This window comes from Enhydra lutris, unplaced genomic scaffold (genome assembly GCF_002288905.1).
Source record: "Enhydra lutris kenyoni isolate GAN:26980312 unplaced genomic scaffold, ASM228890v2 scaffoldscaffold37, whole genome shotgun sequence".
Taxonomy (NCBI): domain Eukaryota; kingdom Metazoa; phylum Chordata; class Mammalia; order Carnivora; family Mustelidae; genus Enhydra; species Enhydra lutris.
This window is the reverse complement of record NW_019154121.1, coordinates 16,585,488-16,607,405: the sequence shown is the minus strand read 5'-3', so window position 1 is coordinate 16,607,405 and position 21,918 is coordinate 16,585,488. Positions and strand designations below refer to the sequence as shown.

The 21,918-nt window shown below is 41.3% G+C and overlaps 1 protein-coding gene across 5 annotated transcripts in view; it reads right to left on the bottom strand.

Moving 5' to 3' along the window:
- Positions 1 to 21,918, bottom strand: part of LOC111154393 (discs large MAGUK scaffold protein 2) — a 1,367,735-nt gene that overhangs the window by 39,855 nt on the left and 1,305,962 nt on the right. For all 5 annotated transcript variants that reach the window (XM_022513932.1, XM_022513933.1, XM_022513930.1 and 2 more), the window contains one exon: positions 16,586 to 16,661. In XM_022513932.1, coding sequence (XP_022369640.1) covers positions 16,586 to 16,661 — 76 coding nt within the window. The remainder of the gene's footprint in view (positions 1 to 16,585; positions 16,662 to 21,918) is intronic.

Sequence of the window (21,918 nt, the reverse complement as noted above, 5' to 3'; positions counted from 1 at the left end):
CTCATCGCCCAGAGTCATCTAGCTTGGGACTTAAGAGTTCTTTAATTGCCTTATTTATATTAGTTTCATGTTTCATCTTCAGCCTAACTCCATCAGGAACACGATCTTGTATTAAAGTTTTCTTTTGCACTTGCCACAGGGCCCTGGAACGATGCATGGAGAAAAGCTGGTAACAGGGACTTGGTCATTGTTATAGCATTTTTAAAAAATCTATATTTTTTTAAGTACTCTCTACACCCAACCAATGTGGAGCTCGGATTCAAAACCCTGAGATCAAGAGTCACATGCTCTACAGACTGAGCCAGCCAGGTGCCCCATAACAGCATTTTTTAAAAACAATTGTTCAATGCTAACCTACATGGCAGGTGTTTTTGTAAGTGATTTACACAGACTCCCATCCTAAATGCTTTCTTAGGATCTTATCATCAGCTTCTATTTAGTGGCCTCAAATTGTGTCCACACTGTAATAGAGAGGTGGATCACTTGCTCCAGGAATTACACCAGCTATGATTCACGAGCCAGGTTTCATTCCCAAGTTCCAGAGTTGAGCCTTAACCATTAGGCAATACTGCCTTTCTTATGACCACTTGCAAAGATTCCAAGTACTCCCTGTGCTCTGTTTTCAGTATACAGCCCCAGTAACCATCACTGAGAACTTCTGCTGGCAAATGACTTTCCGTGGGATCTTATACTTTATTTCTGAAACATGACCCCTGTTGCTTTATTCTTTTCAAATGGTTCGCGCAATGAGATTTCTGTGACAGCTCCATGAGGGGCTGTGAGAATAGTGAGTAGTGTGAAGTATAATGTTCACCTCCAGAGAGCATAGCGCTCCTCAGTTTCATTTCTTCATTCTCAGGAATGCCAGTTTTTCTGCAACTTCCCAGGGACTCCTCTCCTCTCTACTGGCTAGTCCTACACACTCATGATAAAGGTGATGTGATGCCACGAGGCCAGCCGGGAAGGTGTAAGCTGATTTACCCTATCTGGGTGAGGAGAGGACCCTTACTCAAATCCATACATTGATTATGCCAATAGAAAGTAATAAAATGTTGGGGTGCCTGGGTGACTCAACCAGTTGGCCGTCTGGCTCTTGATTTTGGCTCAGGTCATGATCTTAGGGTTGTTGAATCAAGCCCTGCATTGGGTTCCCCACTCAGCAGGGAGTCCGCTCTCTCTCTCTCCCTCTGCCTCTCATCCCTGTGTGTGTGTGTACTATCTCTCTCAGTCTCTTGTAAATAAATAAACAAAATCTTAAAGAAAAAGAAAGTAATGAAGTAACTGTCTTTCCCCTTGTTTCCATTACTGCCTATCCAAGCACTTCTGAAGTTACTTGTCCCTCATGGACCACCTTCTGAAAGAAGGCTCTCCTAATTATTCTAGGCCCCTCTGTTCTATGCAGTTACTTCCATTTATTCATGTACCAAATATAAGCTGAGCTTAAGTATAAGCCAGGCACTGTACTAGGCTCTGGAGGTGTAATAAACTCCGAAGGACCTTGCAATTCAGGGACAGAGAGAGATTCTTAAGTTATTAGTGCGCTGTGACAGTGTGAGCAAGGTACTAGAGAGGCATCAGGAAGGCAGAATAAGTTCTGCTGTGGAGGGGAGCAGGAGGTGAAATGTGAACTAGGTATTGAAGGATAGGTCATTGCTCACTAAGTGGAAGAGGGATAAAGAGAGCGATGTTATTCCATCAGCCAAAGAAGTTAGGCAGAGTTCTTGACAGCTCTCTGATAACTCAAAGTGTATCTGTTCTCCAATTTGAATGTAAACTCATTGATAATATTAATAGTGACAAATATTTGTTGAGCTCTTTCTCTGAGCCACTGTTAGTATATGTCCAATTAACCATTTCATACTAATAATATCATTAAATCCTCCCCACAATTACACACACACACACACCTCTGTCTATATTATTACATGCATACAAACAAGAAAACTAGGACAGAGAGAGGGGACATCAATTTGCCTCGCTGGTAAGTGGCAGAACCAGATTTAAACTCAGCTCTCTCTGACTCCAAAACCCAAACTTTGCTACTATTTTGTTTTCTGTTTGTACTTTTCCAGGGCTGAGGACAGAGTAGTTCCCTAAGCAGAGTTGGTAGAAGGAAGAACTGGTCGACAGCTAGGTGTCTGTGGCAGAGGAGCTGTGCTGTGTTGTACTGCGGGCAGGAAGGGAGGGACCAGTGACTTCATTCACAATCTGGTTTGTTCAGATGGAGGCCTGTCACGTAAAAGGGTGAAGCCAGGACCTGTATATCCTCCCAGGTACTTATTAAATGAGGATTATGCACAAGGAAGAGGTAAGAGCCCAGTCTTGGGGTCAGACAGGCCCAGGCACACTGCTTCTCTGCTAGACACACTTTTTTTTTTTCTTTTTGAGAGTCCTCCTTATTAACAATTTGATTTAATTCACTGGCTTTGTGTCCTTGGGGTTAGGTGTTTAACCTTTCTGGGATTACTGTCTCTGTATCACAAATTTAATAATAATGTCTACTTCACGCTATCATCACCATCGTCATCATCACCACCACCACTGGTAACACAAGAGGCTCAGAGGAGTAATTTGCTTTGCTTGTGGGGCTTACTGTCTTGTGCTGGACAATAAGCAGCCATTCATGCTACGCGTGCTATGGAAACTCAGAGGAGAGACAGGAGAGACTCCTGGCCCAGGCTCTCCTACCCACCTGAGCTTGGGAAAGTCACTTTCCTTCCCTGAGCATCAGCTTTCTATTCTGTCAGTCAGGGAGATAAATGAATGACCTTAAAGTTCCTTTATGCTGTGAAGATATTTCCTCCTCCCTCTGACCATTCCCCCCATTTCCTTCCCTCCTTTAGCTGGTCTCTTCCAGCTTCACCCTCTTGGATCATGACTCAGTGTCAGGAGTTGACAGTTTACTTTTTCTCTCCCATGATCTGATGTCAACGCAGACCCAGAGCACAAAGACGTCACACAGCATTCGTGTCTCAGGAGGAGTTACAGGCAAACCAATACATAAAGCACAATAATAAATAGTATTCTTTGTAAAGTTGTGCCTGATTGAATAATTTTCACCTCTTATTTGCTTTTTGAAAGGAGGGGTAACTCACAAATGAAGGCAAATCCATTAGAGTTGAAACTGCTGGGCCCTCAGCCAATAGCCCCATTTTAACAGGACGAGTCACAGGGGTTAGAACTCTCACTGGGGAGTTCAGTAGTGTGGCAGGTGAGTGGAGAGGTGTTTCCGTCTGGGACATTGTTGTTCAGACCATGCTGAGCCTTCTATTTACACATTTCCTCTTAGGAACACTTCAAATGCTATATGCTAGTGGACTGTGTTTTCTAAGACAAGTAGAGCTCATGGGGGGGGATATCTTAGTTCTAATGTGGAGAGATAGGAGTAGCCCAAAGATTTCTCAACAGTTCATTTTTTGGAGAAAGAAAAATTGAACATTGCTTGCCAAACTTCAAATAGTAACTGATAAAAGCACAGATTTTCACTTGGCAGGGATCTGAACTCCTCTAAGATTTTAGACTGTGCAGATAAAAACCATGAAAACATACATACCCCTCAATGGGAACAAAAACACCTTAAAAACCTCCAACACTTCCATTTAAGAATGCTTTATCCTTTTCCCTCCCCCCCCCCTCTGACACACATACACACACAGACACACGCACACACCCTTCCTATTCATGTTAGCTGACACGGTCCAGCAGATTCATTGTTATTTCTATACAAGACACCAGGGATCTCCGGGTGAGTCTGTCACTATAATGGATGGTCACTTTAAAGCCAAAGATGCCAAACAGATGCCAAACAGCGTCTGATAATATGATTAGTCCTTATCCATTCTCTTTAGAGGGGATGAAGAGTGCAAATCCTACTAGGAGACACTACATTTAACATCAATATCCATTACTTGAAGACTCCAAAGGAGGAGGATACTAATACCTCCTCCATCATGGGCTATTGTAGTTCTGAATGCAACCAGGCATGTATAGGCTTACCCATGGTAAGTGTTCAATAAACGGTAAGTATTTTTTTTGTTCTATAAGCTTCAAGGCTCCAAAGGCAAAAGTGTCTGGTGCAAAATAGCAAAAGACACCTCCTCTGGGAAAAAGAATTGCAAAATCTCACTTTCTCAGGCTGGCTCCTGCTGAATGGTATGTGTGATGAATTTTGTCCTCCAGGTGTGTCCCCTCTGCAGCACCAGGAGCACAAAATGTGGGGCTCACAGTTTAAGTAAATCATTACCACATTGTGTTAAAACTGTTACGATGGAGGTGTATATAAATCATTACCACACTGTGTTATAACTGTTACGATGGAGGTGTATATAACAGGGCACTGAGGAGGGAGTGAGGGCCCCTGGGGTAGGTGGAGAAGGCTCAGGGGCACCATTTTAAATGGGATTTAAACAATGAGTAGGAGACTGCCCATGGAGCTAGAAAAGCAAAGCTCAATTCAGGCAAAGAAAAGGCCTGCCCAACAGGGGGCGCAAAGCCACCTCTTTTCCCCCCAACTCTTCCCCAATCCTGCGACTTTTCTGGATGGAGGTGTAGGATTTAGGGGAGTGGGGGGTTCAGACAAATTGTGCGAAAGATGCTCAAGAGACAGCTCTGGCCCGCACTATGAACCCCTCAGTTACATCTGGTACTACTGGATGATTACTTCTGCTCGAGAAGTAAGCAAGCAATCAATGACCAGTGTAAATTTTTCTACAGAAATCAGACATATAGTGCAGAACCATCCTTTTATCACTGAATCAGCAACTTCAAGTACTTAGATTATAAATTTTAAAGAAGGGGAATTTGCAGCTGACAGGTTGCAAAATCTACTCATCAGAGTGTTATGTATTTTCATTATAGGGAAGATCCTACTATTAAATGGAAAAAAAAAAAGAAAGTTTATTCCTTGGATCTCTCTGCCCATGGCAGACTAAAAATAGCATAATTTATTTCACATGGGGGCTAAACAGAGGTGCTGCTCCAGGCTCATCTCTTCAGAGAGGCCCAGGAGAGCAGAGCTGAGCGTGCATGGTGAGGCAGGCAAAGAAAACTGTCCAGACTCGATTCAGCCACAGAGGGCATCTGTAGTGTGCTATCGGAGCTCCTCATTCATTCAGCAACTCCTAAGGGGTCTGAGCTGGGGATGGGTAAAAGGTGAGAAGTGAGGGCCCACTTGGGAGCTCCACATTGGTTTTGCAGTGGGCATCCCATGGACAAACAGCAGCGTGACAGCGGAGTCTTTGCCAAACACCCAGTCCATATAATTCAAAAGAATCGTCCACACAGCAGGCGCAACCAGGTTTACACAGCGGCACCACCAATCACATTAACATGGTGACTTGGAATTTTCTTGCTGTAATATAGGACTATTAAACATATATGGCATTTAATTTGTAAATTGATTTTAACATGATAGATGATAAGAGCTGTAAGCATATGGTATTTGTACTTAATTTTGTTTATATACATTTCAGAAGCATCATCACAAAAAGATTTAGTCAACACTAAAGACTGTTTTCTTATTTTATTTTATTTAAGATTTATTTATTTATTTATTTTTAGAGCGAGAGTGCAGGGGGAAGGACAGAGGGAGAGAATCTCAAATAGACTCCTCTGCTGACGTCAGACTTGATCTCATGATCCTGAGATCATGACCTGAGCTGCAGTCAAGAGTCAGACACTTAACCAACTGAGCCACGCAGGCAGTCCTGGATTATTTTCTTTAAAAGAGGCTCCCATGTAGTCCTCACCTAATAGGGTTGTTGTGAGGAATAAATGAGAAAAGTCCTTATAGTTTATTTAGCAAAATGCCGGCTTATGAATACCTTCAGTAAATGATAGTTACATTATTCTCACATTTGATCACAGAAATAGTGATCAAAGTCAAATTGTTTATGTACCACATGTGCACTTTGTCCTTTACTGAGAAGGGAGTAGACATGGAAGTTCAGTCAGCTCTTGGGGATCGGGTGGGGGAAGGGAGAACACTTTACCTTTAACAAAACAATGCTCTCACTTAGTAGCAATCATAAATTGGTGTATTTATTTATTTTTTTTTAAAGTTTTTAAGCATTCTCTACACCCAGTGTGGGGCTTGAACTCATGACCCCGATGCCAGGGGCCACATTCTCTTCCCACTGAGCCAGCCAGGTGCCCCCAGCATATTTATTTTCTGACTGTAATCTATTGGGCTTGTGCTCCCAAGGGCTCCACCTCGAAGGGGGCCTGTGGGTTTAGGCTTGGGAGGTGCTCACAGAGCACTTTCAGAATGAGGAGTGACAGCTGTGTCATTCACATGGGACATGAGCTCTGAATTCATTAAGGGGTTAATTCTTCATGACAGGTGGGTACAAGCCAATTACAGGGAGAAAAAGTGGCTTCTTGAGGCCTTCCAGGGGGAAAACCACCATTCACAGCAAGAAGGCCCAAAACCAGTTTTGACAAGTGGTAACAAATATCCATACAGTTGTCAAAATGTGAAAGGCAAACAGCGTATCTGCAAGCTTATTGCTTCTTTTCAAGTGAGACAGGCTCTCAGGTATACTGACTCGTACTTGTAAGACATTTGAGACAGCGCTGGGAGAGTTCTCACTTCACCCACATTTCCCAGAACTCTGGAGACAACGTTACATGTTATCACTACTAACAAGTAAAGAATATTTCCCATAGCATCTCCCTTGTCACCTATGGATACCAACTGTCTTTGCTGCATGGAAAGAATTATTTTTCCCTTTTTCCCCCCTCACTGGACCTCAAGTGCACAGAGTGCCATACCTCACATTCCTTAGCCATCATGTGTTTTTCATTGTCTCGTGCCTTCACATGAACTGGTGGATTCCCAGTCCCTATTACATCATGATAGGTGATGGATAGAGAGATAAGGAAGGAGCCACACATGGATTTTTTTTCCTTGAGAAGTGTATATCTCTTTATATTATTGCACATCTTTTTTTTTAAAGATTTTATTTATTTATTCATCAGAGAGAGAGAGAGAGCGAGAGCAAGCACACAAGCAGGGAGAGCAGCAGGCAGAAGGAGAAACAGGCTCCCTGCTCAGTCTGATGCAGGACTGGTCCCAGGAGCCTGGGATCGTGACCTGAGCTGAAGTCAGATGCTTAGCCGACTAAGCCACCCAGGGCTACCTAATTTTTCTCACAACTTAATGAAGCAAATTCACTACACCTCTTACTGGTCCCATTTTACAGAGGAAAAATTGGTCTGCCTCAATGACTTGGCCACTTGCATAACTAGGACTGCAGGACTGGGTCTCTTGACTGCTGAGAGGAGCAGATTATGTATGGAGAGTGCCAACTACTAGGGAAATCCAACTATTTCCCAGACCATTCAATGTTTGCCAAGAGCAAGGGCAAAGGTTCACGTATCTTAGTTTTCCCCTGTCCCTAGTACAATGCTGGACATGAAAGACACCTTGCAAACCTCTGCTGAATAAATGAAATGGTATTCATGTACCCCCAAAGGACAGCCCTTGTCTAACTGTGGACAGGCCACTCAATGTCTCCCACCCCTGCCCCCTCACCAGTGAAATGGGTAATGCACCAAAGTGCTGTGCAAATATGTGGACTGCTTACCTAATATGCAGGAAGAATTTCTTAATCCCCAAAGAGTGGATCCATCACAACCACATTTCTGCTTTTAACCTGGAAATCGGTCTAAAATTGGTTTTATTTTTTTTTTAAAGTTTATTTTAGGAACAGTTTTATTGATTCTGCCCTGGGTTGGTTTCCAGTTCAATAGTATCCTGCATAAACTGGTTCTGGTTTCTAACAACCTGTGTGTATGCATACACTAGAAGACTCGCTCTGAGACGGCAGAGGTAGGGCCTTAGCCATCCATGTTCCCACTCCGTGGCCAGAGCAGTATTCTGCATGTAGGGGAAACTCAAAATCTATTTATTGAAGTGAAAGGAAAAGAACACTCAGATTGCGAGAACCTTCCTTTAAAGGCAGTAATAAATCGTTCAGTTCTCTAAGCCTCAGCAAAATCCACGTGGGCTGTACCTACTAATTTACATAATAACTTTTCTTTCAATACATAACCTTCTCACATTATTTAATTTAATAATTATTGATTGAATACCATGAACTATTTTAGGTCCTAAATAAGTCGTAGTCCCCGTCTTTAAGGAACTTGCAATCTACTCTCCAGATTTTATTATTACAGCTCAAACATCAGGGTGTCAGAAAGAGAAGCTACTCCTTCCAGATCACATCATTAGAGAAGCTAAATATAGGATCCAGGACAGTGACATTTCGGAGCCCGTTTTTTTTTTTTTTTTTTTCCTAATGAAGGGGTAAATTCATTAGGTATGTTTAATGAGTATTAGGAAGACAGCAAAAGCTGCTGTTGAAATGATTCAGACATTACATGATCTGTCATTAAAAAACAATTTACCCACATGTAAACAGTGCACAGTTGAAAAGAGGCAAGATATACATACTATTTTTGCTTGCTAAGAGTCAGGGTATAATCCCCACACGGAGGAAGTCAGATGACTGGGTAGTCAATCCTGCATCTTTATTTTTCAGTATTTTTGTACCTTTCCAGTGAGTTAAAAACTTCTGCAAAATGAAATACGCAGGCTCTAAGGTGAGACTCTGGGCCTTTTGCCTTGAAGAGTCAGGTTAAAGGAAGCTCTGTAGTGAATTGGAATGGATTCATGATTAACTTTAAAGTAGAAATGGGTTTGAGCCAAATTCTCTAAATAATACTTAACATTCTGAATTAATAGCGGGAAGAATATTTAACAAAAGCTTAGTGTTCCCATCTGATGAAACTATACTTGTTATTTATATAACCACAAATTATACATCTCCTATTTATATTACTTTAGCCCTAGTAGCACCACTAATTGAATAGATAGAATTAGCTATGCTAATAACATCTAGAGTGAGTTCATACATAAAAATGCCTTAAAGAATCAATTACCCTGTTTTGCTCACACAATATGACATCATGCAGGGCCCAGCTCTGCCACTTACTAGCTCTATGAGCTTGGGTAAGTAAGTTAATACATCCTTTCTAAACTTCAGTTTCTCATTGTAAAAGGAGCATATTAAGAATAAATTCCTCACAGGATTTTTTTTTTAAATACAAATGAGCAATGCCTATTTAAAAATACCGTGTAGACAATAAAGCAATCTACAGATGTTCAGAGAAACTGGTATACTGAATGAAATGCAGGGGTTCGAGAATTTCCCATAGATAGCTACAGAGTATAACAGAAAACTCAGAAACATTCCTGACTGGCAGGATTTGGGGACTGAGTGAGAACAGTCCTGTTGCCACCTGCATCTTCCTGCTTAACCTCAAGGTCAGTGAGCACCGAGTCAAAAATACCCATTACACAGATGGGTGCAGGGCAAAGTTGTGGCAACTCTCTCTTCCTCTCATTTGTGTGAGGGGGAGTTAGAGTCTAAGGAATAGAGTACTTTGAAGAGGTTGCTCATTCTAGCCTTATAAAGGGGTTAAATTTGAGAGATGGGTAGTGGTGGGGGGCGGTGGGCAAGGGGAAGAGATAGACTAAATTTCTAGGTACTTTATATATAGTATATCTTTTAATATAATCTCCAGCTTTACACATGAGGTAACTAAAGCTTAGACATATTATGATAACTCTGGCGGAAGGTGGTCAGCCTGTCTGATATTAAACCTTGTCACTATGCTTACGTACCTCAAATTTCCCCAAGCCCAAAGAAACTCTTGGGGAGCCTGTTAAAATGCAGCTTTCTTATTGCTATCCCCGGAGGTTCTGATTCCAAAAGACGTTTGTGACAGGTGGGTACAAGCCAATTACAGGGAGAAACAGTGGCTTCTTGAGGCCTTCCGGGGGGGAAACCACCATTCTCAAACACCTCCCACTGTCAGTCTTTGTCCCCTCCAATCAGTCCTTCTCACAGTTACCAGATTGATCTCTTAGAAATTTACTCCTGATCATTCACTTTCTTTTCCTCCAAGAAGTGAGGATTGAGCAGACAGAATGTTTCTGGTAGACACCACACTAGGTGGTAGGGGCACAAAAATGAGTAAGTCAGGACCTTTGCCAGGGAGTGACAGTTGGGCAGCAACACAAGTACATTCAGGGTGCAAACCCAGGGGAAATCGCTAGGTTGGGTTTGGTTCCAACCATTAAAATTCTCTGTCTACAGGATAAAGTCCAAGTTTCCTAGAAAATTTAAGGCACCAGAACTGATTTGAGTTTTTCACTTCTGAGTCCTTTTATTCCCCTTCATAAATTGTTGCTTGCAATGAAAGTAAACAGTGTTTTCCCTCTCATGTATCCTGTATCCTATTTTTACCAACACCACCCCCCCTTGCAAATTTTACTAATCCTTCAAGGTCTCCCCACCCCCTCCACCACCAAAATTCAAATTCTTCCAGCTTCCAAGCCATAATCTCCTCCTTTGAACTTCAGAGCAAGTTTCTTGTCCCTCTTGCTTAGTGTTAATCACTTATTTCCTGTGGGGATGCTTCTCTCTCCTAATATCCCTAATTCTTCAGGGCAGTGACTATGTCTTATTTGGCTTGGTCCACATTGCATGGCAAGCTCCTTAAACTGGCATCTAATAAAGGTTTATTGAATGACTGAAGGAACACACTTGCCTAGACTTGTCCCCCTGGCAGGCCACAATTAGAGGAAGTGTGCAGCCCTAAGCTCACTTCAGAGAAGTTCCCATCCAGAAACATGTATATCATTGGGGGAAGCAGCTTCTGCCTTTCAGGATTTAAGCTTATGCCCAACTCAGTTTTTGACAAAGCTAAACCCAATTCAGCATACTTCATTTTTCTAAAAATGCACCAAGTGACATGGTTTTAACAGGAAGAGGGCATGCTACCGTAAACAGATTATGGGCTTTGGAGTCAGTTAGACATGGGTTCAGATTTCTTTGTCTCTCTAAGCCTTAGTTTCTTCCTTCCTTCCCTTAAAAAAAAAATTTTTTTTTAATTATTTATTTATTAATTTATTTATTTGAGTAAGAGAGAGCGAGAGAGCGTGTGAGTGAGGCAGAGTCGCAGAGGGGGAAGGAGAGACAGGGGGAAAGAATCTCAGGTAGACTCTCTGCTGATCGTGGAGCCCAGTGCAGGGCTTGATCCTGAAACCCTGAGATCATGACCTGAGCTGAAACCAAGAGTCAGAGGCTTAACCGACTGAGTCACCCAGGGGCCCCAACCTTAGTTCCTTTAAACCTGTGAAGAGAGAACAAATGATTTCCCTTCATATTTTGTTGTGATGATTAGAGATGACGTGAGCTGTCTGAGTTTTTTGCAACAGACATTCTTACTACTTGGAATAACATCTGTCACCTCTCTTTTGTACCAGCCTGTGACCAAACAGGACTAGTTATTCACTAACAACCTCCTTTACTTTAGGAAGGACTTGCAGGGCAAAGGAGGCACTTGCACGCTGCATGTGGCCGGCATTCAGTAAGGCTCCTGATAACTCTTTCGGATGTATTCCCTTCTTTAAATTATAGGGATTTTTAAATAAAATGAAGCAAAATTTGGCAAAAGTCACTAACTACTTATTTTTTCAATGGAGAACAGCTTGACTGTGAAGATTATATCATTTCCTAAATGTCTCAGTAAGTAACAGAATGGCTGATTATGAAATTGATGAAAAAAGGTAAAAGACTAATGAAAGAAATTAAAGGAGTGATTATGTTTTCACCAGAGGCTGGTTTGAGTGGAGACTCATTAGGAATTAACTGACATTCTCAGGGAAGCCTGCCTGCATTGGGATCCGGGAAAATGAGGTCGTTCTCAAGGAGACCCATCCAAACAGATGGGCGCTTTGGGCTTAGGGGTCTGGGTAGGCTGGAATGATGTGGGTTACTGACACAATTGTCCACTTGTCTTTGCATGTGTAGACACAGACTTTGCGTAGGCACATGGAGTGGACTGAAAGCCTGGGCACTTTGTTTGCAGCAGATGAGAACTTTCAGTGGAGAGCCTCTGATCTCCTCCTGGATGTTCTCAAAATTCAGTGTGCTTCAAAGCTCAAACCAGGCTTTCCATACAAGCTGTCTGACCATCCAGACCTTCCTGGTCAGCTCCATTTGCTACACCTACCACAACAGCAACCACACCATCCATCTGGTATCCCTGATCTGCTTGGCCTCACTCTAACATGCCTACAGTTTCCACCTTCATGTTCATGCTGTATCCTATATGTGGCACACTCCTACTCAGACTTCAAGATCTTGTTTGAGTACCACTTTCTTTTGAGAGCTTTCTCTCTTACCCAAGGCATGATTGGTAACTGTCCTTCTCCTGACTTCCAACAAAATACAGTGTGGAGAAATGGACATTCTGCGGTCAAAATGTTCTGAGCGCAAACCTGACACTTGTACCTGTTAGCTGTGTGATCTTAGAGAAACTAGCTCATCTTCTTGAGGCACAGTCTCCTGATACTTCAAATAAAGCTGTTAATTCCCTAAATTTCTGAGGATCATCAGTGATACTGTATTGCCAGCTTTCTTTTATTTCTTTTTGTGAGCTCCTTGAAATGACAGACCTTGCATTTTTAATTACTTTGCTGTCCTACAAGGCATCTAGCACAATGCCTGCTGTTTTCTAGCAGTCAATAATTTTAAATCAATGGATAGTTCTGGAAAAATAACCCAAGCACGGTTAGGTCAATTAAAGTCTAAGTTCTATGAAGTGCTCTCTGGTCATTCCTATACACATTAATTTGAATTCTCATAGCTCTTATACATACTACTGAGACAATTGTCACAACCTGCTTCATCCACACTGACTGATTTTTAAGCTTCTCCAGGGCAGCAAGCATGGCTTTCCCTTTGAATTCATGTTTCACAATGTGTTAATGCCAGCTCATGATAGGTTCCTCAAATATCCCATTCTCCTTCTCATTCCAAGGAGTTTTCTACTTCAGTTTATTTTTTTTAAAAGATTTTATTTATTTATTTATTGAGAGAGCGCACATACAAGCAGGGGGAGGGGCATAGGCAGAGGAATAACCAGGCTCCCTACTGAACAGGGAGCCCAGTGCAGGACATACTGAACAGGGAGCCCAGTGCAGGACTCCATCCCAGAACCCTGGGATCATGACCTGAGCCGAAGGAGGATGCTTAACTGACTGAGGCACCCAGATGCCCCTTCTTCCTCAGTTTATGTTGAGTTTACCCCTAGATGCCAGACTGAGGTTTCTGAAATAATAATGAAGTTCTGTAGTCCATGTCATTGGCTCAAGGTGAGTGGCTTTTCCTGACCCAACTTCTCAGCTCTCCCCACAGTGGTCTTTCTCTTACTTTAGCACACTTTCTCTTCATTGTCTTTTATTTTTTACCCTAAGCAAGAGTCTTCTCATTGATGTATTGTACTCATGGGGATTTGGAAAACTTTGATTTATTATTTCTTAACTCATAGGTTCTTGGAGAATTACTTCTGGGAGGCATCTTAAAAATCATTGAACCTAGGGACCTCAAACACACAACAATTCTCAATGTTGGCTAGGAATGAATAGTCAATCATAGCATATATATTTTTTTTCTCCTGCTGAGGTCATACATGATCTCAGAATCATTTTCAACAAAATATTCCAGGTAGAAATTATCAATCAACAAGAAACTATCAATCCATCATCTCAACCAATCCACCTTATAGGAAGTGAAACTTGCCTGACGTCGTTGCTGCAGTGCAAAGCTGTTATTTTGCCAATGAGGCCCAAAGAGCAGTGGTGAATTAATAATAAACTCAAACTAGAACCCAACTTACTTGACCCTCATGACTGTGGTCCAGGCTTTCCCTTTCCACATGGTCACTGGTCCTCCTTCAATAGTCATTCAAGTCCTAGAATTTATAGTTTATTTTCTTGGCATTACCTAATAGTATATGACAATATGATTAAAAAGCACAATATACATGTCTTAGCCTTATCAAAATGACATCTGAGCTCTCATAGATGTTATAAGCTCTTGAAGAGAAGGGCCTTTGTTTCACTTTGCATCTTTCACAAGTTCTAGCCCTGTGTCTGGCATATGGTAGGTATTCAACAAAAATTATCTGATATATGTTCAACTACATATATGAGACAAACAGGAGCTCTATCCTTAAATTCTCACTAAGAATCAGTGAAACAGTATTTATTTGAAAGGACTCCATGCATGCTGACACATACCCTCACTTTTTTTCTTAAGAGGGACACCTTACGTCTAAATAAGTTCTCGTTTCACCCGAATATTTTAGGGGAAAGTAAATGTAATGTCAATGACTGGGCTGCCCTGTGACACTTCTACTTCAAAACACGAGGAGCAGCGTTGTGATTTGGGGCTCAAAGGCCCTGAGGAATGATAGCCTTTCTTCTTTTTGTTTTTCATGGTGACATCTATTGACCATAACTCTTGTGATGCTCACAAGCCAGAGTTGTTAGGAGGAGAGAGAGATGAAGGAAAGGAGATGAAGGACAAGAGCATAGGAAGAGAGAAGGGTAGGCAGGGGGTAATATTTTACAATACAGCAATGAGACACTTGTTTTACTACTTAAAAATAGATTGTAAAAGCTGCATAAGCCTCAGCTGACATCATACTTAATGGTGAAAGATAGAATGCTTTCCTTTAAGGCCAGGAACAAGGCAAGGATGGCTGACCTTGCCACATCTACCGAATATTGATCCACAGGTTCTAACCAGGGCATTCAGGCATGACAAAGAAATAAAAATCATCCAGATTGAAAAGAGAGAGGTAAAACTCTCTTTTTATACATGACATGATTTTGTATGTAGAAAGTGCTAAGGAATCTACCAAAAAAAAAAAAAAAAACCAAACCCCCAACCCCCCCCAAAAAACCCCTATCAGAACTAATAAATAGGTTCAGCAAGGTAGGAGGATATGATTGATATACAAAATAATTACATTTCTATACACTTGAAATGAACAAAAATGAAACTGAGAAGATAATCCACATGTAAAAAAAATGAAGAAATTGGAATCCTACTTCATATCATATACAAAAACTAACTCAAAATGGACCAAACACCTAAATGTAAGAGCTAAAACTATAAAATTTTTAGAAGAATATATGGAATTTATCAAAATTAAAAACTTTTGTGAATCAAAAACTAGCAAGAGAGTGAAAAGACAACTTACAGAATGAGACAAAATAATTAAAAAGCATACATTTGATAAGCAATTGATTTCCAGAATATATAAGGAATTTCTGTAATTCAACAGCAACAAAAAAGCCCAATTTAAAAATGAGCAAAGGATCCGAATAGACATTTCTCCAAAGAGAATTTAGAAATGGCCAATTAGCACATGTAAAAATGCTCAACACTGGTAGTCATTAGAGGAATGCAAATTGCAATTACAATGAGATACCACTTTCAACCAAATAAGCAGAAAGACACATAACAACAAGTGTCAGTGAGAATATGGAAACACTGGAACTTTTATGCACTGATGTTGGGAATATAAACATGTATAACCACCTTGGAAAACAGTCAGGAAGTTCCTTAAAACATGAAGCATAGAGTTATCATAAGACCCAGAAATTCTACTCTTACGTATATACCCGATGGAAGTAAGAACACTTGTCCACACAAAAATGTATACACAAATATGCACTGCAGCATTATCCCTAGTAGCCAAAAAGTGGAAAGATCCCACATGTCCATCAACAGAAGACGGATAAATTAAATGAGATGTATCCTTACAATGGGCTATTGTTTGGCAATGAAAATAAATAAAGTGCTCATACATGCCATAATATCTGTGCACGCGAACATTATGTGAAGTGAAAGGAGCAGTCACAAAAGACCACATAGTATATAATTCCATTTATATAAAATATCCAGAATAGGCAAATATATAGACAAAACCAGTAGTTGCCTAGGGTTGGGGAGGGTGGAGTTGGAGGTGTGGCTGGGGGCCATGGGAAGTGATGGCTATAGGGTTTCTTTATGGGGTGGTCAATGTTCTCAAACTGATTGTAGGGATGACTGTTTAACTAAATATACTAAAACCTCTGAACACTGTACTTTAAACTAGTGAACTGTATGGTATGCGAATTTTAGCTCACTAAAGCTGTTACTAAAACAGATACATGTGCATGTAATACTTTAATTTTAGGGACTAAATTTCACCCGTTAATTCTATGTCTGTCACAACAATCCATGTATTCACTTAGATGATCCATATATATACTTCCAGGACAACTGTCTTAGTTTAGAATATGTTAACAGACTACACAGATTTGTGAAGAGCAGGTAGGTATCTTTTATGAAATCCATCCTTTTAAAACATTTAATTTAAAAGAAAAAATTAAAGAAATGAAAACACTAAGCTGTCTTTTCTTCAGCGTAATCACTACATCACCTTCATCAACACATCATTTCTGTGGACCGCTGGCAGGTTTACCCTCAGTATTTAATATATTTACCACAAATCTATTTCATCAGAGATTACATTATTACTTTTAGCAGTATATTTATAACAGTACTCTCCTGTCTGGTAGCTCCATCATTTCTTTGCTACTGAAAACCTGAATGTTAATTATAGCTAAACCCAAGGCAGTTGAGAGAACTTAGTAATTCGATTATTTTGTACCTACCCCTTTTGAATCAATCACTCCAGGTTTTGCATTAAACTTCACTGTCTTCAACCGGGCACGCTCCTTTCTTTCCACCCTAAAGAAAATTGAAAATAAAGAGCTGATCGCATGGCAAGGCATTTATGAGTAAGTTCCTTACTAAATGAAGAATCTCTCTTCTCATCCTACAGCTCAAATACAATGTGTCCTAAAGTATTCCCGTTCCTTGGTTCAGTATAAAAAGTCTTGCTATGTGGTCTCTAGGAGGCTAACACATCCCTTGAAACTTCTGTGTGATGTGTACTGAGAGTCATAGTGATTGGAAGAAACAAAGAGGGAGGAAAAACTATTATTTGTTACTTAAATGCCTGAATAACTCAACCAAAAATCTATTACAAGAAATCACAGTCCACAGAGATGAAAACCTACTATGGAGACTAAATAAACTTCTTCCCTCTCCTCTGTCCCCTCTGCATACCTCCTCTCCCCCACTCTTTTCTTTTGGTTTCCTTTTTCTTCCCTTCCCTTTAGTGATGTGAGGGTATTTTACCTTCACCTCAAAATCAAACATGTTATAGGTCATCTTGAATTTTTTCCTTTTCCCCAGTGCTGTACTCCTGTTATCTCTGCAGACTTCATCATTGTACCTGACACTTCATTCATTCATCAAACACTCATCAAGTGCCTACCATGTATCGAGCAAGGAGCCCGGGAACAAAGCAAAAAAAGAAAAAAGAAAAAGAAAAACCATGACTGCAATCAACACCCAGGAATGTGCTCCTGGTAGGAACAAAGACATAAAGAGACCAATATGCTGCACAGAAAGACTCCTGACAGCAACGGGGGGCATCTATCTCACTGAAGGCTGAGAAGGAGGGGTAGAAAGCATTGGGGTCGGCTTCCTGGAGGAGGTGTCAATTTATGTGATGCTTGAAGGACGAGAAAGAGCTTGTTGGCAGGAAAAGTTCAGGGAGAATTTCCCAGACAGGAGACACATACTATGACCCAAAGATAATAGGCAAGTGAGAGATTGTGGGAAGATTCTGCTATAGGGTATAATATAGGATGGGATGTAAGAAAGTGAGGTGGTTGGGCCTCCTTATAAAAATACCCATCCACACTAAGGACTTGGGCTTTTTCCTTGGGGAATCCTCGTGTGTTTTGAGAGGATAGAAAGCAGAGAAGTGATCAAATGGGTTAGCACTGGAATAAATGACTGTAGTGGAGGAAGAAGACAGGCTGCAGGAGAGAAGGGACAGTGGGAAGCAGGAGTTTTGTTGAGAAGTTACTGCCACAGCCCAGGCAAGAAATGACAATGAGGTAGAAGGGAGGGAAGGGCTTGAGAAACAGTAGTAAAGTGAAATTGGTAAGATGTGTGCCTATTTGAAGGATGGGGTTAGAGGGGCACCTGGGTGGCTCAGTGGGTTGAGGTCTCTGCCTTCGGCTCAGGTCATGATCCTGGAGTCCTGGGACTGGGTCCCACATCAGCCTCCCTGCTTGGTGGGGAGTCTGCTTCTCCTTCTGACCCTCTCCCCTCTCATGCTCTCTCTCTCTCTCTCTCTCTCTCTCTCTCTCTCTCTCTCTCATTCTCTCTCAGATAAATAAAAAAATTCTTTTTTTAATAGATTTTATTTATTTATTTGACAGACAGAGATCACAAATAGGCAGAGAGGCAGGCAGAGAGAGAGAGAGGGATGCAGGCTCCCTGCTGAGCAGAGAGCCTGATGCGGGGCTTGATCCCAGGACCCTGAGATCATGACCTGGGCCAAAGGCAGAGGCTTTAACCCACCCAGGCGCCCCAAATAAATAGATTCTTTAAAAAAAAAAAAAGAGGTAAAGAGAAGCTAATTATCTCCTTGATTTTTTGTCTGCTGGAGTCTCTCCAGTTAGACATGATCACTCCTTCCTTTAAACACCACAGGACTTATTTGTATCTTCATGTTGGTATCATCTCTTGTTTCCTTGTGTTTATTTTCCCAGCGCACACACAAAGCTGGACGTTCCTTGAGGGCAATCCCACATGTCACTCAGCAGCATCCTGGAGCAAGTCCTCAATAAACTACTGTTCACTAAAATAATCCTTCATGCGTTGTTCTGACTTGACAGTTTGTTTAAATATGGCCAACTCGAATTTCAAAAACGGGGAAAGAAAAGAGAAGAAAAACCCTGAATCTACAGAAATTAAAGGTTTATAAAATCTAAGCTATTCATAGATCAATAATTAACAACATATTGCTTTTTAACTGAGAGCTCTTTTGTGTTCCCAGTTGAAACACAGTGCAGATCGGGGTTTCTATAGTTACAGAAACAGAGTTTCAGAATATATTTTGGTGCGAGAGGAGAATAGCTGAGTGGAAACAGCCGAACAAAAATTTTCATATCTTAACCCTCAGATATTAAAGCAATATGTTCCGCTGAGAGTCTCTACATACAACAGTTGGGAAGAGCACCAGGAAGACTTCAGGGAAGGTGAGCTGCCAAGTGGAGAGATGCTCACTCAGAAAATGTCTGTTCTGAGCAACTTCAGCTCTTCTCGGTTTTAATCCAAATGCAAACGGTAATTCATATTCATCTCTTCGGATCCTTCTAAAACTGTTCTTACAGCCCTGACTTTATCCTGGCTTCTTTGCATTAAACAGGATAATTATGGGAAACACTAGTACCTTGGACGAAGCTAACATGACACGCGGAGGCTCCATGGTTTTTGAACAGGCTCTACAGGAAATTCTGCACAGACCCACAGAACTCACAGGGGTCCGAAACATATACGAGGCTGAAGTCAGGATTCTAAGAACTGTTTGGATAAAGCATTCTAATTTTTACCCCCTGGTTTCCAAGGTCACCCTTTTCAGATTTCTTTAGAAATGTCCCTATTAGGCCATCTTTAGTGATTCATCTCTTCCATCTTCACAGGGTTCCAAAGAATGTGAAGTCAGATGGACACAGACACACACACCCACCCACCCACCCACCCACCCACCCACCCACACACACACACCCACCCCTATTATTTGCTATGGTTTATTAATCTTCAAACAGGCAACAGAAAAGAAGCCACAATTTTTAAAGTATTACTGTAGGTGGCCTGGTTTCGACTCACTCATGAATGAAATCAGAAAGTTTTGTTTTCTCTTGGGGTTGGAAGTTTCATAAATAATGATAATGATAATGTAAGTGTCGGCCGAAGTTTTAACATATAATTATTAGTGAAAAATTCCTGTATATTTATATCCTCTCATTTGCTTCTCACAATAACCAAGTGATGTAGGTATTACTGACCCCCATTTGATGGCTGGGAAAGCTGAGACTGGAAGTGTGCCAAGTTTAAAAAGTGGTAGAAATAGGGCCTGAACACACAGGTGCTAAAAGCTAACCTGAGTGTCTGTTCACATCTACTCAGTTTGGGAAACAGCACTCAGGATCTTCCATGTCTCTCTTCTACAGTGGGAATTCTCAACACAAATGAGATTTTGGATGAGTCATACACAGTTTTAAGGCCAATACAATTCTTCAGAAATCTGTATTACCGTTTTTCACAAATGATAACCAGCCTTCTCCATTTCATCCCCATATCCCAAATGTCCTGAATTAAATAAACCATAACCAAATGCAAGCATATAATCACTTACATAACACCATACTATAACAGGCTAGGCTTTACTTTTTTTTTTTTTTTAAGAGTGTGAGAGCTGGGGAGAGGAAAGAAGGGCAGAGGGAGAAGAGAGAGAATCCTAAGCGAACTCCATGTCCAGTGTGGAGCGCGTTGAAGGGCTTGATCTCATGACCCTGAGATCGTGACCTGAGCTAAAATCAAGAGTCAGACACTGAACGGACTGAGCCACCCAGGTGCCCCTGGGCTTTAAAATTTAGAATAAATTTTAATCTTGAATTAGGTTAGGTAAATGACTGTATGCAGCATTATACTTATTGAATTATATCATAAATATTGAATTACTTTCTCTCCTTGGCAGTCTTTTTTGCATTCACTGTAACCCCATCATAGTTTTGCTTTCCCATCACGGGGCCCATCTTGATTAACTCTCTCAGTGGTAGGTGGCTGTGGCTTGTTTTCTCCTACCTACCCCAACCCCTTCCTCTCTTCTGGTGCTTCTTGGGTTGTAGGTGGATAATTTATTGCTCAAATGAGAGTCAGGGCTGGCAATAGGTAAGTCAGTGCTCTGAATAATGGTGTGTTCTTTCAAGAACTAAAAGCGCAAATGCGAAGAAAGGAAAACACCCATCATTTGAGTGTGTACGAAGTATTTGATGTTGTCCTAAGCACTTTGCCTATATTACCAATAACTGCACAGTGATCCAGGGCTTAAGATGGAGCTGGGCATATAGCAGGAACTTCAAGAATCTTTGTTCAATAAATGAATGAACAAATGAGCAAACGCATGAATAAACCCTCAAGGAGCGTTCTTGACCTGGTTGTGAAAATTGAGGCTCAAGAGTTAACTGACTTACCCTCGAATAGTGTTTTCAATAAAAAAAATTATTTACCAATTCATGACTTTTTCACTTGGTAAGAATCTATGTAAAGTTTAGCATCACCTTCTCTATTTATGTTATTAAGTAAGACTCCTTCAGCAGAAGTAGATGATATTAAAGCCCACTAGCCTTTACCTAAGGGAATGGCAGACCACCTATATAGAAAGACTGAATCGAAACGAGAAGTACTGCCTTACTTCTCTCACACTCAAGAGGCAAGCAATTAATTAGATTGTTTAAGCAGAAATAATCCTCTCCACCCCAGTTTGGACACTGACCAAAATACTGAAAATGTAAACTGGATGGCAAAATCTGAGCAATCGCTTCTGACAGTTAGCATCTCCAGGGAGTACCAAATGGTCATGCTTCCACGAGCCCAATGGTCTCCTTCTGCCCTCTCACCCACTTCCCATCTGGCGTTTTCAGGTCCTGGCCAAACACACAATGATGTCAGGCTTGGAGCACTGGATGGCAGGATAATCATTTAGTGCTGGATGTTGCTGTGCCCGTGCTCTGCAAGGATGGAAATGCCATGCACGTGACTGGCCACAAGCTCTCTGTGAAGGTTAGGTGAGTAAACCTTCATGCAGTGCTAGCTACAAACCTGTCCTCTGAGAGCCCAGGGGACCATCAGTATGGGGCGATGAATAAAGACTCAGACTAAAAGACTGTGGAACAAATCATATCTTGGCCACTCACAAAAACTACATAGTCTCAGGAAAGAGCAATTCTAGGCTAAGAGCCCAGGTTTTGAAATCATACAAGTCTGGGCTGGAATCCTGCATCTGCCACTTATCAGCTCTGTGAGTCAGGGCAGGTCATTCAGCCTCTTAGGGTCTCAGGATTTATGTTGGTAAACTGAA